The following is a 17,503-nucleotide window of genomic DNA, read 5'->3' as shown; positions in this document are numbered from 1 at the left end:
GAATATGTCTAGACAGTTGCCTGGATTGGCGGGTGATCAACCCCGGAGAATACGTGACTTGGACTATAACCAGTGATACTTGAACAAGGCAACATATGCTAGAAGGAGGTGAAGTCCTTATATTTTTCCTTCATCGCGTTACCCATTAGGGCAAGAACTTTATTCCCTGACCAAGACAATGCCCTTAGTACGGTGTGAAATGGGTAGGGGGTGTAGGGAAAGGAGGAGCCCCCCAAAAGATCAAGTTGAGAACCTTGGGATTGAACCTATCTGCACACTCTTTCTCCTGATTCAGTTCGGTATACCATCAAGTGATGGTGGGTGAGAGTGTGAGAGTTTAGACCAACTGCAGATACAGACGCTCTGAGGACTTTTGCTGATGATCGGGCCAATAGACTACATTAAAGGCATGGACCCCACACATAACGGAGAAAGCCCTGACAATCTTATAGACCACAGTAGTTCTTGTTTGATGAAGCATGGTTTTGCACTAGTAATTCTCCTTGTAAAGCAGACAACATACCAATTTAGCTACTGTCCAATACCCACACTGCTGTCCATCATAGCAAATATTCTTTATTAGACACACAGCATAATTCATGACAAAACATGTCATTTTATTCACTTAGTTTTGACAGTGAAGGGCACTAGACATCTTAAAACATTATTTATAAGGAGTCCCACTTACAATGCCATTCAGAACATCAGTGGTGCTTTTGTTATTTCTAAGAAAGAATCCTTAGGTGGGGATCATGTCACCCTTAAGAAAGAGTCTGTAGCAAGGAAAATATGACAGCAAGTGAGGTTTACATAAAACTAACAGCCATGTTATGCTCAAAATGCTTAAGTTTATTGCTCTATTTAATGACTACCAGCAGTATTTTTTTTTAAAAGCCAGTTCACTCTGCTAGCTTCTCACTGAAGGAAATATTTTAAATACAGCAATAAAATTAAGTGATTTAAAGATAACACATGTTGCCATATTCATGAAAACCCTGCTGACATGAAATTTATTGGTACTTGGATACAAAATAAAAACAAAAGACATGTACTGAACTTTGGGAAAAATTCCCCACAGTGACACAGTAAGTTGTAGAAATAGCACTTCAGGCCTGAACTTGTGCCCACTGAAGTCAATGGCAAAACATCAGTGAAAACAGGATCACGCCCTTATAATTCTGAATGCTGTTTGATCCTTTTCAGATCAGCAAGTGCAATAAATTCTCAGAATTTTCAGCACTAATACAAGTATCATTTTGTTGCTGTTGTTAAAAGCAAGTTGCAGATAACTTTAATTGCTTGCTGTGCCCCAATTCTTAAAGCACTTAAACACACATGCTTAAATATATGCCTATTCATTAGGGCACTCAGGCATGGATTTAATGGGTCTAGACACATGCTTAAACTTAAGCAAATGCTTAAATCTTTTCCTGAACTGGGGCTTAGGAGCTGCAGCATCTGTCTAAAAGGAAGTGCTGCACAGATCATTGGTTGTAGGGATACAGGGTTGAGTGACGGTCTGAATGTATTTTCAAAGGGAAACATTTGGTTTATGTGTTTTCAAAGCTTGCTACGGGATTTGGATGCCTGATTCTCATTTTCATGAGAACTGGGCTCTCAACTCACTTGACAGCAAAGAAGTGACCCTTTCCTGTCCACTCAACAGAAGTCACAAAATTCACACTTAGATTTTGAACATCTCAAAGTTTGAAGGAAATTGTATCTGGGAATTTGGGATGACAACATACAGAAGCCATTTCCAAAATTCAAATTCTGATCCAGATTTAGATTTCAAAATACACACAATGATCAGGGAAGTTTGAAGTGTTTTGTTTTCAGACTCCTCTCTCATTTTCACCACAGCATTTCAATATTGTTATAATTCTATGGCATACTGCAGTTAAGGAAACAGGAATTGACTTAGGTAAATTATTTTACTTTTCCTCCTTTTGTTCTGACACCACTGCTACATCTTGTGGATTTTTTTTTAACAAGCAAACATAAAGTGTGAAACATTATTTCAATATGAATCAAGTTGAATCCTTAAATGCAGAGGCTCAGAAGGTTTATGATATACACAGTATTCGGTAGTTTTAAAGGTAAAAACAATCAGAAAAAGGCAAAAGTTACTTTCAAGCTTAGTTAACATACGGTACATATTTCAGCATGACAATTTCAAAAAGTTTCACACTGTATTTGGATAGATTAGCAATTAAAATTTTTTTTTTAAATAGCAAACTCAAGATACAAAGTGGATTTTTTTTTGATTTTGTAACAAATGAAGCTACTATTTTTATTTACAGTATAAATAAGCTGGGGTTTTTTTTTGGTGAAGATAATGTCCTGCCACATGTGTGTAAGACAAGTAGTATCTCAACTCTTCAATGCAAACAAAAGCATAAAAGAAGCAATATCAAAGTAAAACAATATATTATTTATTTATATTTATGTATGTATGTATATATATGTGTGTGTGTGTGTTTTTGTGTGTGTGTGTGTTTGTATGTGCGCATGTGTATCTTCGACTAAGATGGCCGAGTAACCATATGTCTCTTATCAGGTCTGGAATATAGCTCATTCCAGTCAGAAGTTCACTTGGGTTTAGCCATTAGGACTACCATGAATACTTATTCTTCTGCTGCTCTAGCGAGCTGTTTCCCATACAAGCTCATGACATGGTGGACAAACTGATACTGTTCACAAGTCTGGATCATTCCTCCCCTGAAAAGGAAAGCAGAGAAAGGGAAGGGGAACAGTACTTTAATTACCTATATTGTTGTACTCAGTAGTGCCATGGCTAAAATGAAAGTGGAACTATGCACCAAGATTATATTCCAAAATCCACCAAGGTCAATGGAAAATCTCCCATTGACTGCAATAGGCTTTGGATCTGACTTTGGTTGGCATTCAAAATAGAAATCCATTTCACCTTCCATTTCCCCCTCAGTAAGGCTCTAATTCCCTGAAGATACTATTATCAGTTATTATTTCAAGTAAGACAGTTACACAGAGGCCACAGGTCCCCCCCCCCCCCAAAAAAAAAAAAAAATGCTCTAAATAGAGAGAGAAGGCAGGCAGAACAGATAAGAGGAAAGGGGTGAGGCGACTTGCCCAGGCCTGTGATATCACAGGATGGCGTGTTTTGGAATAGCCCCAGTGAACTAGGGAGAGCCAAGAGGATTTCAGAGTAGACAAACAAATTTCAGCAAAGACTAGTTTGGAAACTGGTGACTGAGCTGACAACATACTGCTTAGCAAAGACTTTCAACACAAAAATCTGGCCTTCTTCAGCTTTCATTTCAGTTTTGGTATTCGCCTTTTAAAGCCATATTGCAAACTTGAAAAGCAAATGAGTTACTCTTTACTAATGATATAACTAGGCAAGAGAAAACATATGGATTGTTTTTCAATGTATCCTTCTATTTTAGCAAGCAGCATATTAGGAAACATACAGATTTATAGCAGGAGCTAGAGCTTAGCAAAAGGGAATATGGGTAAAGATGTTCAGTGTTGAATAGGATGTTTTTACCATTACCTAAAGTTTTGTTATCAGCTTCTCACAATATCTAACAAATATTGTGATAAAAGTCTACTGATGGCCCAATAACAAAGTGGCTAAAATCCATGCACATGAAAAATAAAATGAAACAAAAGAGGTTTAATTTCTCCAAGGGTTTAAACAGAATTATGCCAGCAGAAGCACTGGTTCACTGATTTAGAAACTGCGGTGGTGACCACACTTACACTGAGGGTTGGATGATGGAAGTTGCAGGGGGCTACCACTGCCCTCTTACAGGGTCTACTTTGGGGTGGGAGAAACATGGCAATGCCTTATTTCATACAATCCCGCAGCAGCCTCCACCAGCAGTGGAGTTTCCCAGGAAGTTATGGAAAGCTTCTTAGACCTTAAATGCTGGAGGCTGCAAGTGAGGGCCTTGTTACACGTTATACTGTGAGCCCTGGCTTAGTGCTAGCTTTGCAGTCATACCTTCAATCTGAGCAGCTCATCTGTGGGGAGTGGCTACACCTTAATGGAATGGGAGCTGGGTTATGCAGAGCAAGAAATAATCCTGCCCTGGAGTGGCGTAACTTTGAGCCACGTAATGAGTGCTTTAAACCACTAGAAGGTGTCAATGTGCGGACAATCCAGGAGTTAAGAGCTCTGGAAGCCACCCAGGATTAGCGCGTAGGCCCTGAGAGAGGAAAGGTGGAGAAAACCCTGGCCATACCCCAGTCACTCTCCCTTTCAGCATCTACTCTCTGCCCCTGCGTGACACAGGCTACTGGGCAAGATGGACCTGTGGTCAGTAAATGACAGTTTTCATGCTCTTATGTTAAAGCTGCTTCCTCTTGGCCTTAGGAAGAGTAGACAGCATTCCCACCAACTGCTCTCCCCCAGCATGAGCTGCCGTTGTGGCAAAAAGGGCCTGGTTGGCACAGGGAAACATAATATACCTGCTCCAGCTCCAGCAAATATCTTACAAACACTAAAACTACAACTGCAAGGCCAGACTGGGTACAAAGGACCTCCTCGCAGATTCCACTGACTGAGGGAGCCCTATTTTGATAATCCTTATTTTTTTGATCTGCTGTATGTGAAACAACATCACTATTTATCTGTGTCAAAGTGCGTCTGCTGCTCATGGCACTGAAAATATATTTTCGACAGTCCATGACACACAGGGAATGTTAGTCATATCTGGTGATTACTTCCCAGTTCCACTAGAAGCTAAGGTTGTACCCTAAAGTTATGGCAACAGAAGCAGAAGAGTGGCCATCTAGTTTCAGAACAGTGGAAGTGATTTTACTTTTATCTTATTCTCCATTGTGCTGTGGCTTCCTCTCCTTCCTACACACACCTGCCTCATGACAAACGATAGCTGTTCAGAGTTTATTCAAAACTAGATAAATTATATTTTCACCCATGCTTCCACAGAGACCTTCTGGAAACCACCTCTCAAACACTGGTTGCAAGGAAGCTGGAAATACCACTCTCCTTTGTCACATCAACTTTATTTTCAGGAACAAATGCCAGAATCCGTATAGTATCTAATGCTTAGAACTTGTGAAAGTGAACCATGCGGTGTTAGTAAGAAGAAATCTTTGTCCCTCCAATCAGACAGCAAGCTGAAGAACAGCCCACTGCTTCCCGTAGGGGCCAATGTCCTTATGCTCCCAAATGGGGGTAATGGCAAGTGGATCCACTTAGTCTCAGATCTTGTTCTGCCATACAGCAGTACTTTGCAGAGACAGGTGGAGATGTCTAAGCCCATCATGCCTGAGGTTCTGTGCTGCCTCTGTCCCTCACAACTACCAGTTGTGCAATGTGATTCCCTTTGGGACCCTCTGCAGCTCACATGGCTGGAGGTATCTGTCCCTAAATGTTTAGGTGCAGAGGACACGTCTCTTGAAGATGACAAAGCGAAGTGTTTGAAGGTGGCTGTCAGCAGCACCACCCTTTTACTGTGCACACCTTATAACACCTGATACCAGAGTGGCCCAGAAGACACACTCATGTCTTCATATCCTAGGCCAACAATGTACATCATTTCATTTTAGGAAAGTCAGCTTCCCAAGCTCAGATATTGCACATCAGATATTTCACCAAAGGCATGTCTACATATTCATCAATGTGTCGTAATTGCAGCGCATTAACTTTAGTGCCTGCAATGACACATTAGCACAGATGAATGCTTTGTTAATGATGTTAATATGCATTAGACTAAATCTATCAAGCATTAGTGCATTAGAATGGGTTTTGCCGCTGTGCTAATGCGCAGCAGAATTCGTCTTCTGCACATTAAGCATCTCATGTAGACGCACCCCAACAAGCTGAAACTCCTCTGCAGTTCCCAAGCAAGGAGAGGGTTCTTAGGGCTAATGCTCATACCTCTATTGCTCTACACAGATCAAGGACCTTTCCTGCAAATGATCACACTAACTAATAATAACCTCACTTCCTACAATGCCTTGTTCAAGTTCCTGGAGTCTCTTGCCCTCCTGTCATCCTGTTTATCCTGCTTATGAAACTTGTCCAGTGATTACTGGCCAAAGACACCACTCCCAGCTAAGCCAGGGATGGGCAATTATTTGGGCCTGTGGGCCACATAGGCAGTTCAGGGGAGCTCCCATGGGCCAGTCAGCACCCCCTCCTCCCCAGCCCCAGAAACAACTCAGAGCCCGGCGCACTACTGCCAACAGAGCACAGCCATAGACCTGACCCCAGCCCATCCTACATCTGCTCTGAACTCACCCTGGCTGGAGTGGACCAGCTCAGAACAGCGTGCACAGCCCAGAACCTGGCCCACCCTGTGCCTGCTCCAACGCTGAGCAGTGGCAGGGCAAAAGCTGCTGCTCAGCATAGGGGAAAAGCGGCCTCTCTCCCTTACTGCTGTGGGGCCCTTCTGGCTGCAGCTGTCCAGAGCCTGTGCCCAGGCTGCCCCGTAGCTCCTCTCTGCTGCCATCACTGCTGTGTCTGGGCTATCCAGCAGGGCAGCAGTGGCAGTAGAGGGGAGCCACAGGTCATGCTAGGTGCAGGTCATCCTAGACAGTAGCAAGGTGGAGAGGCCACGTTTCTCCCCCGCCAAGCAGCAGATTGTCTAGCCATCACCACTGCTGCTACAGTTCAGCGTAGGCGGGAGAGTCTAGAGCAGGCGTGGGGCAGCCCAGGATCGAGGCAGTGCGCATGGGTTCCAGCTGGTCTGCTCTGCCGGGCTGAGTTCAGAGTGGGCGCAGGGCAGGCTGGGGTTGGAGTGTGCACGCGAGTCCCTGCCAGTACCAAGGGGCCCGGGCCAGCAGCAGCGGCAGCTGGAAGGAGTTGCCACCTGGGCTGCCTAGAAAGGTAGTCCAGGCAGAGCCCCACTGTGTGCCCACAGGGTGGTGGGACATGCCACAGGCCGGATGGTGCCTGGGCTAGGTGGGACTGAGGGACCCACCACTGGCCGGACAAAGTCCCTCCGTTGGCGGGATCCAGCTCACAGGCCATATTTGCCCACCCCTGAGCTAAGCACTTTGAAGTGTTTGTCTTTCTAAAATTACTGCTTCTGGTGCCAGAGTAGGAGCTAGTGATGGATTCATGCAGATGGCAGGAGATAGACAAAGACACAGGTAGATTTGAAAGGGGTATCAGCTCCTTTCTTCATTCCCTAACAACTTAGCACCCCTTGCAGAGAGGACAGGATTTGACAGTTTCCCTCATCCTTGCTGGGCATCTATTCTCTTTTATGCCATTCATTCTGCTTATCCCAATCCAGAGATAGTGAAGGGCAATCCTCACACACAGTCTCCATCTGCCTACCATAGCTGTGGCTTCTTTAGCACTTTGTGGTTTGATCCAGGTCTGATGAAACAGCAAACGTTAGACACATTTAAGTATCCATTGCGCTCTCCTCTTCCCTTCTTTTGAAAATGACTTTTGCCAGCACCCACTTCCCTGCAAGGCTTGTATTCTTTAAATGTGCCTCATGTACCAAACCTGTTTTTGACTGGACATCCTTGATGTTGTTTGCTTCCGTGGCTCTCTGCCTCTGAAGCACATCCCTGTGTTACTCACAGCCAGAAGTCAGTAGAGGGCATTTCAGACCTAGTGAACCTCACAGTACTGTGACAAACCAATGGTTTATTCTTGCTTTTTATTTTCTTTCCTTATTTCTCATGTGGACTTTCATTGTCTGGACTGACATCCACTGAAACAGCCAAATCACCAGGGCCTCTGCAGAGCTCTGCCTATCAGGACCTCAGCGGGCTGACAAACATTTCATTTTCTGCCTCCCACTCATAATTGCTCCTCTGAAATAAAGTTCAGTGTGGAGTTGAGGTTTCCTTTTTCTTTTTTTTAATCTTGGGTGTGTTTTTTGTGACATTCCTTCCCTTGACTACATTTATCATTATCATTAGAGAGAACATCAAGACATGTTTTGATGCAGTTTGAAACCAGTGGGACAGGAAAAATCATATCTTGGTGCAAAATTCAAGTCTCTTTATTTTGTAGTCAGAATCAAACCAGCATGATAAAGAATGCTTAAACAGAACCATTTGATTTCGGAGATCTTCGTGCCTCTATTTGCATGTCTGTAAACACTTTCGCCTGTGCGTATAAATGACATTCCCCCTGTCCATAACCTGAGCAGCTTCCATACAGTCAGACCCTTTCACCACTGCTTACATGGCCAACCAGAGTAGGACTTTTTTCTTTTCTTCTTCTGTTTCACCTAATGGTTGCAAGCACATCTGTGATTTTGAGACTAGTTTCTGTAGGGGTAATACCTTGTTGTGGGCAGCAGGACTCCCAGCCTTATTCCTTTGGTTAAAACAGCAGGACCAGATCCTCAAAGGGTATAAATCTGTTATAGCTTCATTAAAAACAATGCAGCTATCCATATTTATGCCAGCTGAGGATGTGAACCAGTTGTGACTTGCTGAAGCATTCTTTCCCTGTTGGGATTTTAGGGGGACAACAGATTAATATCAGAACATAGGCCGGAGTTGCTTTTTAATGGGAGTTTGTCTCTTAAGTCACTTGGACTCTGAACTTTATTTCAAAGCAACAAGTATATTCTGTTGGAGACAAAAAATCCTACTCACTGGCCTGTGTTTGTTTTTCTTTCCAATTCTCGTTTCTTTTCCTCTTAAATATGTGGAATGCATGTATTCACATATTTTATTTTGGAAAGGAAGAGAATTCCCTTACCTGTCTAGTCGTAACTGGCAGGTTGTTCGCAGTATGTCAACTATGCCCTCATTCTTCAACTCTTTACAACAAATGCTGGTGGCAATGAAGCAGCCTGTCCTTCCAATCCCTGCACTGAAGAGGTGGAAAATAGGGAAAGTGGGGGCAAACAACCCAAAAAGGAAAAGCATTAGAATTTCATGTGTTATGTACATAATGTGTGGTCAAATGCACCCCCTCCCTGTGCCCCTCCACACCCTTCTGGATGCATGTGGCCGTGTGTGTGTGTGCCTATTTCAAGGTATAAATATTGCTAACATTCCATGTGTGTGAACAAATATTAACAGGTAGTAGCCCCAAAAGCATTACTTGGCAACAAAGGGATTTTAAAGATGGTTATTCAAAGAAAAAGATATCATCTCGTGCGGCTGTATCATGCAACAACAAAGAGGTTCAGGGTTTGAACCCCAAGCACAGACCATACTGTTGCAAGGGAGATGAGGAGGAGGAAAGGAGTACTTTGCAGCGTACACCACTGGTTATTCCATTGCTCAGACTGGTTGGGAAGCAGCACCCACAAATTCAAACTGGAGGGAGTGGCAGACTGCCCCTGTGGCAAGGGGCTTTTATTAAATGGGATGGATGTGCTCTTGTCTCCACAAGAGCAAAATGCCTATTTTCAGAGAGGCAGAGACTGAAGTAATTCTGAACCACACTCTTTGCCTTGTTACCTCACAGTTGGTTGCTCCATTGCTGATGGGGCCAAACAAGTACAGAAACTGGGTGTCTCATGGTGAAACAGGGATGGTTTTCCTACTGAAAGATTACACAACTGAGTGGGAATACATCTCAGTGGACAGGACAGGCAACATGCAGATATCTTTCCATTGGGAGAATCTTATAATAGGGAACCACGTAGAAAGGAGAGACCGTATTTACATAGTCAGATGTGTGCAACCTTACCTAAAAAGCACATTGCTGATCAAACACAGGAAGGCAAAGTATCTTCCATTTAATAAACGCTACTGCTATATTATCTAGCACTCGCTTTAAAGCAACTGCTATTTCCTTGGGTATCAGAACAGAAAATACTAAAAGATGATGAGAAAGTAAAGGCTAGTTTCTAACACAGGTTCCAGGCCTGCCTAGGGAGAGCCCTTTTAGAAAGTTGCATGGCTACACAAGCCTTGGACACATGGGTCCTGCATGCCCACTGCTCTGTAACTGAGCAACGGCCACTGAGCAAGTGGCTGAGGCTGGACAATATGAATAAGACCACCAAGAAAGGACCATGTCATCCTGTGGCAATAAGTAGCAGAACTGCTTAGAGATATCTTCTTTTCTTCCCTGGGAAGCTCCTAAACTGTTGTAGATGCATGTGCCACACACAGGGCTTGCAAAACTGAAATTGTGCCCTCAAAAAGACCAGGCACAAAAGAGATGAATAACAGGTTTCTCCCATTCCCAGTGAGGACAGTGCTTCATAATGTGTGTAATGGCCAGGCAGAGCAAATCAGCCTGTAATCACAAACACATTTTTTTTCAAAAGAAATTAGCACTGAGATGAAGCAAGCAGTACAGAGTACAATGCCAAAGAGACCTTAAGTGGACCCTCTGGCCTTTGTCAGGCTTCTGATGGCAGTGTACCACTTAAATAACAGAAGCAACAAATAACTTTTATTTCTTAGGCAAAATTTAGTTTGAAAGATATCCCCCTTGTGCAGTTCTCTGAAAGCTTCTCTGAACAATTTTCATTCATGCGTGTTGTGATAAACATTGCTTAAATAATTATGGTGAACAGCAATATGGCAAGACTGATGCCATTTGCAAAGTCATTCAGATCAGAAATCGTATAACTCTCTGGAGTTGTGCAAGATTCAACAAATTAGAGATTTTTTTTCTCATTCTTTATCAATGAAAAAGTATTTTTCTTTTCAGCTGCTTCAGTCATTAGCTAAAAAACAGAGTTGATGCTGTGCTGTTAAAGTGGCAACAAGAAGCTGTGAACTCTTCTTACCACCTTAATGAAGAATCAGCTGCAAAGCTGACAATACTCCCGCATGTTAAATAATTAAGTAAGCAGTCTCAAGAATAATTACCTTACACAATTGCCAGAGAACTTCCCTCTGTTTAAGCAGTGTTAAAGTCATAGGAAAAAAACAGCAACAAGTGTACAGAAAACAATGGGGCTTACACAAGGTTGCTGTCGGCAAAATTCTAGTGAGATTTCCCTCACTGGGACAGATGGGCCTATGACCACATCAGCAATATTTTCATGCAGAAATTCCTATTCATGCTCACAACAACTGTGTTTTAATGGCTCTAAGCTGTGGTAAGATGAATTCAAAGAGGAAGCATGGTTTTGCTCATAAGGCACTGGACTGGGGCTATGGAGAGCAAGGTTTAATACCTGGTGCTGCCATTAATACCTGTGAAAAGCCTTAGCTGAATCATTTAGATCCAGGCTCCATTTGGGTCCTGAGGTCTAAATGGAAATCAATGGGGCACAGGTACCTAGCTACTTTTAAAAATCTAGCTAATTTCTCTACCTACCTTACTTTCCAACCTTTTGCTCCTATTTTGTATCCCATTTCCCCCCTTTTTTTTTTGCCTATCGTATCTGTTTAGAGTATAAATGATTCAGGCCAAGGATTACCTCATACTCTGTGTACCAAGAGCCAGGTACTCAGTCCCCATGGTTTATGCATATCTCTATGGTAATAATGCAGATAGCTAACAATAAAAGAGAGATCTTTCATAATGCTGGACATCCAGAGCTCAAGAATGTTTTACAAAGGAAGATAAGTAGCATCCTCATTTTACAGACAGGAAAATTGATAAAGAAGGGTCAAGTGATTTGTCGGTGGTCAGACTGAAAGCTAATGGCAGAGAGAAGAACAAAGTCCAGATCTCCTGTGGCCAGTGACTTATCTATAAGACCAAATTGGAAAAGACCTTTAACCTTTAACATGAAGCTGACTTTAGAGAACCCTTGAAAGGTAGGAACATTAAAAAGAAAAGAAAAGAAAAAAAATCTATGGTATACTGTATTTAAGAGGGCTGAACCTACTAGCAGATTTATGCTCTAATGCAGGGCCAAATCCTGCAAGGTGGCGCATCTTACTCCAAAGCCAGTGAAAATGTGGTTATCAGCATATCACAGGGCTTGGCTGATGGTTTGCAAGTGTCCAATATATGCAATATACTATATGCACTCCACATTTTTTATACAAAGGGATAAATAAGGATATTTGAGAGTGCTCTGGCCCTCAGCCGTCATCCTTGAGAGTGTCTCAGACAGTAACAGCAATTTCAAAATAAAACCATTTTGTGTGGGAGGGGGACTCTGATGGTGCCAAACACCCCCATCATTTACAACCATGCAGAGAAGTGGTGCGGTCCTGTAAGCAATCACTGTACACAAAATGGGCTTATTTTGAAATTGCCATTCCTTTTTGAAACATCCTCATAAAATGCTTCAAAAGCCTGTCAGCTCTTTCAATCTTTCAAACAAGTACCTAAGACTTTATTACAAATACCTAAGAGAAACACCTGAAGACCTATACTTCTACATATTAGATAGCTAGACAAAGCTGTAGGATTAAAACAAGCTTCAAATCAAAATAGAGGGCTTATCAGTGGCTGGGTTCAATACTGTCTGTAAAAGAGATTCTCATAGATTCACAGATTTTAAGGGCCAGAAACCCTTACTATCATCATAAATCATTCTTCTAGCACTTTTCTGAACACTTTCCAATCTGTCATCATCCTTTTTGAAAAGAGGACACCAACACTGGACATCACAATCCCAGCATAGTCTCACCCATGCTGTATGCAGAAGTAACACCACCTTCCTATTCCTACTTGACGTTCCCGTTTATGCAGTCAAGGATCATGTTCACTCCTTTTGGCTACAGCAACACACCTGAAGCTCATGTTCAGCTCCTTATCTGCCATGACCTCTTAGTTCTTTTCAGAGTCACTGGTTTCCAGGTTACAGTCTTCCATCTTAAAAGTGTGACCTACATTCTTTGTTCCCAGATGTATGACCCTACATTTGGCTATGTTAAAATGCATGTTATTCAAATGAATTCACCTTACTAAGCAATCTAGGTCAATCTGGAAAATTTAACGGAACCCATCATTGTTTAATTCACCACCTTTTTATCATATGAAAACTTTTACTAGCAATGATTTTATATTTTCTTCCGGATGACTGATAAATTTAACAATGGATAACAATTCCCATTTAGGATTAACTGAAGTCCATCAGTTAATCAGCTTTTAATTCAGCAACTATGGGGTGTGCCTTAATTATGCACTGTGCTTACCTGAATTAAGGACTAACCAATCATGACTAATGCAAATTCCTTGCAGAAGTTTATTACGGTATATCAGAACAGTAACCTTTATCAATCAACTTGCGATTCTATCAAAACGCTTTGTTTGTTTCCATCAGACCATATGACTGACAACAGCTATGCACCTATCCTTTTAACTGATGACTGCACCTCATATCTCATAACTGTCTTTCCATAATATTACCTGGGATGGATGCTAGGTTGACTTCCTTAGAGTTTTCCAGGCCATCTTATTATATTTTATATGTATTGGCACAGCATTAGCTGTTTTCAGTCCTCTGGAACTGTTAATCTCAGCACTACTGGTTTAAGAAAGCGTGTGGGACAATTTGTTAAAAAATATGTTTTTGGGCAAAAACTACACAGCTGATTTAAAAATGTTTAATTTCAAACAGTTGCTGTTTAACAGCCTCCTTGGTTATTGGTGGAACAGAAAATTATTTTATCATTGCAATAAGCGTCTTTCTAAAGCACATTTCATTCTGCTTCTTTCTGAAGCACAGTAAAAGTATTTAATTATTGATGATTTTATCATCTTTGCTGCTGAACTCACAACATTTTGAGGACCCTGTTTGTTCCTAACATTGTCCTTAACCCATTGACCATAGATTTTTCAAGGATACTTTGGTTTCACTTATCAATTGTCTGTATAGCCTAAACACTGATTTGTACTACTTGCTATCAGATTTCCCATTGTTTTGCTCGTTATGCCTTTTTATTATGGTATCACTGTCTTCAGGAATTCTTTTTAACCAAAGAAGGCTTCTTGCATGAGTGCACAACTGTGGGTTTTGGGAGAGTCTAATGCATCATTTGTATATTTATGCTGAAATACTTCTTTCCATTCAGTTGTGTTCATGATGGTAATCAGCTTTTCGGAAACTAGCATCTTTGAAGCCCTAAGTGTCTACCAGTATATATGGCTATATTTTGGTTGCAGGAAGTAAATGGAATTAGAGCAGTATGTATGACTATATTTTGGTTGCATCTAGACAACCCTGGGTATGTCTGCATAATAAGCATACCTGGCCAGACAGCAGTGCTGTCAAGCATGCTGCAGTGCTCCAGGTAGGCTGCTTCCTAACCACACAAAATGAATGTGTGGTAGCTGTGTCCTGGTAGTACTTTAGTCAACCTATTTAGTATTGCTGAGAGAGGGCCATTCACCTCATCCCCATCCTAATCGGCCTATCTGTAGTGCCACAGTGCAGCTGCATGGCATGGCAAATATACCACGTAGACATGTCTCATCCTTGTTTAGTTTGGTGATCAGTTCATCCTTATCTACCAGAATAAGGTTAAGCATGAGAACTATGACAAATTAACTACAGTACTTTCTGTACTGGAAAATTACCCTCATCTCTGTTATTATTATTATTATTATTTATTTATTTATTTATTTATTTTTAGAAAATCTAAGGATATATTTATCAGTGATTGCATAAGACCTCCAGCTCATGTCCTCCTAGACTGACTTCCCTCATGATGATGTGATTTTTCTTTACAGACATGATAGATAGATTTTTAAGGAGTGGCCGGTGTGGCTCAGTGTCCTTATAACACTGCTGGTGAAAGAGCTTCATGGAAATCTAATATAACATTAACTTACCTGCAGTGGACAATGACTGGAGCATTTTTTTGTTCTGCATGCTGCATGGCCTCTTCCACTTCCTGCACCAGCTGTAACAGGGGTGGAGCTTGATCTGGTGTCTTTTGGTCCGGCCAGGATGTATACCAGTAGTGTTTCAGGGTTCTTACTTCTTCATCCTTCTGTGACCCAGTTATATAGAAAAGTAATGCTAAAGATGTAAACATTTGCCAAGATTTTTGCTTAACAACAAATGATAATGAACCTCTGGCTTCCTCTGCCTCTTTGGGGACAGCATAAGCAAGTCAGTGCTGAAGGAAAACAAGCATCTGCTGGACCAAATCCATGGAACACAGACTTTCTGATGTTCAGAACTGATACTGCACAAGAGCAAACTGGTAAACACTTATAAATCAGCAAAAACACCACTAAAACAACTGTGCTCTTTTTCTGTGTTCTCTTCCCCATTTCTAGTCCTAGTTTCCTCAGTGTAAATCACTATGAAATCAGCAAGCATGCTCCCAGTTTTGAGAAGTACTTATTAGGTCTGTATACATAGGTATCGGGTACCCAAAATGACACACCTTGTGCCTGTTCTATGAAGATGCTGAGTGCTGCTATGGGCCCTCCGTGTTTTGCCTTGGCATTGTAGCCATTACTTGGAACAGAAGATGCTGGGTTAAATAATTTTTGTTAAGGGGTAAAAGGTATCTAACTTCAGCTTCCCTAGGCGTTCTTTAAATATATGATTACATTTTAGGCTGGATGGGGGTAGAGAGGAGGCAGAATGAGGAGCAATTTTGGCTTTTAACTGAAAACTAGAGGTAGCATTATCAGAAGTGCTAATCTGATGTAATCCTTGTATCACAAGGGCTTTCAATAAAACCTAGGTTCCTTTGTGCCTAAGGCCCAGGTCGTCAAAAGGTATTTGGACATTTTTTTCAGGCTGAAAACACTGTGAGCATCTTGAGGACCTGGCCCAAAGTCTCTTTTGAAAATGAGACCTTAAGAGCCTAAGAGGTTGTCTACACCAGCCACAGCCACAGCCACAAAGTGCTATGAAAATGAACTAGCTCAGCTACTGGTACCAGGAAGCCACAGAAACACAGAGATTTTGCATGAGCTAGTTCAGCCTGCTGAGAAGGTATCCTGAGAACAATGATAAACCATCCTCAGTTGCTGTTGCTGACAACTGTACACCAGCCTTTGGAGTGCAGTTGATGGATTACATCATATTTCTAATCCATTTAGATGCTGAAACATCCCATCTCTTCATACGGGAGACTGTCCATAGCACTGGAGAATCCCATGTAATTACTGGCTTCTGTGGCTTTCATTGCCGTGTCATTGATTGCAAGTGTAGCAGAGAGTGGAAGGCATCATTGCTACATTATGACAAAAGAATGGTTCCAGGCAATGGCATCTCATTAAACAAAACCTTTATTTCCATTCTGCTTGGTGAGAACTAATTGATTATCAACTTCATTGAAACCTGAGGTAGTGCTTAATTGAATAACCAATGGGGATATGACCTTAAAGTTAATAGCCAGTGGAAAGAGTAGTTTGTGTGGAAAAGGAACTATGTACTTGACATGAAATGTCAACAGAGGCCTCAGTGTCATTTGTCACAGGATAATGCTCAAATTTCTTGGCTGTGATTAAAGTGTTTTTTAAAAAGAATAAATTTAAATATTTTTCTATTGCTCTCTCCATTTCTATCTGAAATCTGCTGCTCTCTTGCTCCCTTTTTCTGCTTGGTGCTGGCTGAGGGTATCAGACAATAACATGCCAGACCAATCCAATAAGTGGTTTTAAATTTGGCCTCTTCTTGTGGGAACCTGTGTAACCATAGACACGGTAGACCCTATGTTTATCCCTGTAACAGATGTTCATGACCGTTTCATATATGCTTGCGACCCATGGGTGGAGAAATGCTGGACTAGATGACCTCCTGAGGTCCCTTCCTACCCTAAAGTTTTATGATTCTAAGAAGAAAAAAATGTCCAGTGGGGATAACTGTGTTAATACTCTATGTAGCATGGTACTGTGGTCATTTGATGGACCTAATTTGCATCTAGGTTTATATTTGTAGGGATAAGCAAAAGAAGAATTGTCTCCTCTTCCTTCTTCTCTTTGTTGTAGCTATCTGTTGTCTACAGCTTTACACTTAGACTGTAAACTCTTCAGGGCTGTCTCTGTTATCATTTTATGCAGTGTCTAGTACAAAAGGGGATGACTTGGATGCACTACAGCCATATTAATACTAATGAGGTCTCACCAGTACACCTGGTCAGAAAATGGGGAGAGCTATCAACTTCCTGTGCAAAATATCAATGCAAGTCTTCCCAAACCTACCCCACCAAATTCTTTTTAATCAATATTTTCTATTTTGTCTTTTCATCAAAATAAGAAAGAGAAAAAGGTTTTAGTCAAAACTTGATTTTTGAATAAAAAATATAAAAGTCGTTCATATTAAAACCTGTTGTATTTAAGCACATTTTTGATTAACCTTGTGGATGTTGTACTCTGAAAGAGATTTTGGATCCTATTGAGAAAATATTATTGATCCAGTATAACTAAAATAGCTCAGACTGTAAGACTAGAAGACTGGAGTTAGGCTGGATATTATTCTTGCTGCTGTTTTGCACTGTCTGGGATAGGCTGTATTTAAGACTGTTGCAAATCTGTCACATATTTGGAAATAATGTTTTCTTCCCACTTATCTGGGAGTCTGATGCTAGCCTCATCTTCTGTGCCAAATGTATGACTGACAGGCTTTTCAGGCTCTAACTCCAAACATGGGATTTCAAAGGCTGGCTTTCTGCCTGTTAGCATAAGGTTGATGAGACTTGAAACTGTATGTGTGAAAGGAAGCTTGTTCTCAGC

At 41.5% G+C, this 17,503-nt stretch overlaps 1 protein-coding gene across 9 annotated transcripts in view; it reads right to left on the bottom strand.

The window, feature by feature from the left end:
• Positions 1 to 556: 556 nt before the first annotated feature.
• PTPN5 (protein tyrosine phosphatase, non-receptor type 5) overlaps positions 557 to 17,503 on the bottom strand; it is a 138,571-nt gene continuing 121,624 nt past the window's right edge. For all 9 annotated transcript variants that reach the window (XM_019552226.1, XM_019552221.1, XM_019552220.1 and 6 more), the window contains 3 exons: positions 14,639 to 14,799; positions 8,690 to 8,803; positions 557 to 2,721 (listed from right to left, as the gene is read on the bottom strand). In XM_019552226.1, coding sequence (XP_019407771.1) covers positions 2,628 to 2,721; positions 8,690 to 8,803; positions 14,639 to 14,799 — 369 coding nt within the window. In that variant the 3' untranslated portion in view covers positions 557 to 2,627. The remainder of the gene's footprint in view (positions 2,722 to 8,689; positions 8,804 to 14,638; positions 14,800 to 17,503) is intronic.

Source organism: Crocodylus porosus, unplaced genomic scaffold (genome assembly GCF_001723895.1).
Source record: "Crocodylus porosus isolate Cpor-Errol unplaced genomic scaffold, CroPor_comp1, whole genome shotgun sequence".
NCBI lineage: Eukaryota > Metazoa > Chordata > Crocodylia > Crocodylidae > Crocodylus > Crocodylus porosus.
Note: the sequence above shows the minus strand (reverse complement) of the source record. Positions and strands in the feature narration are given on the sequence as shown.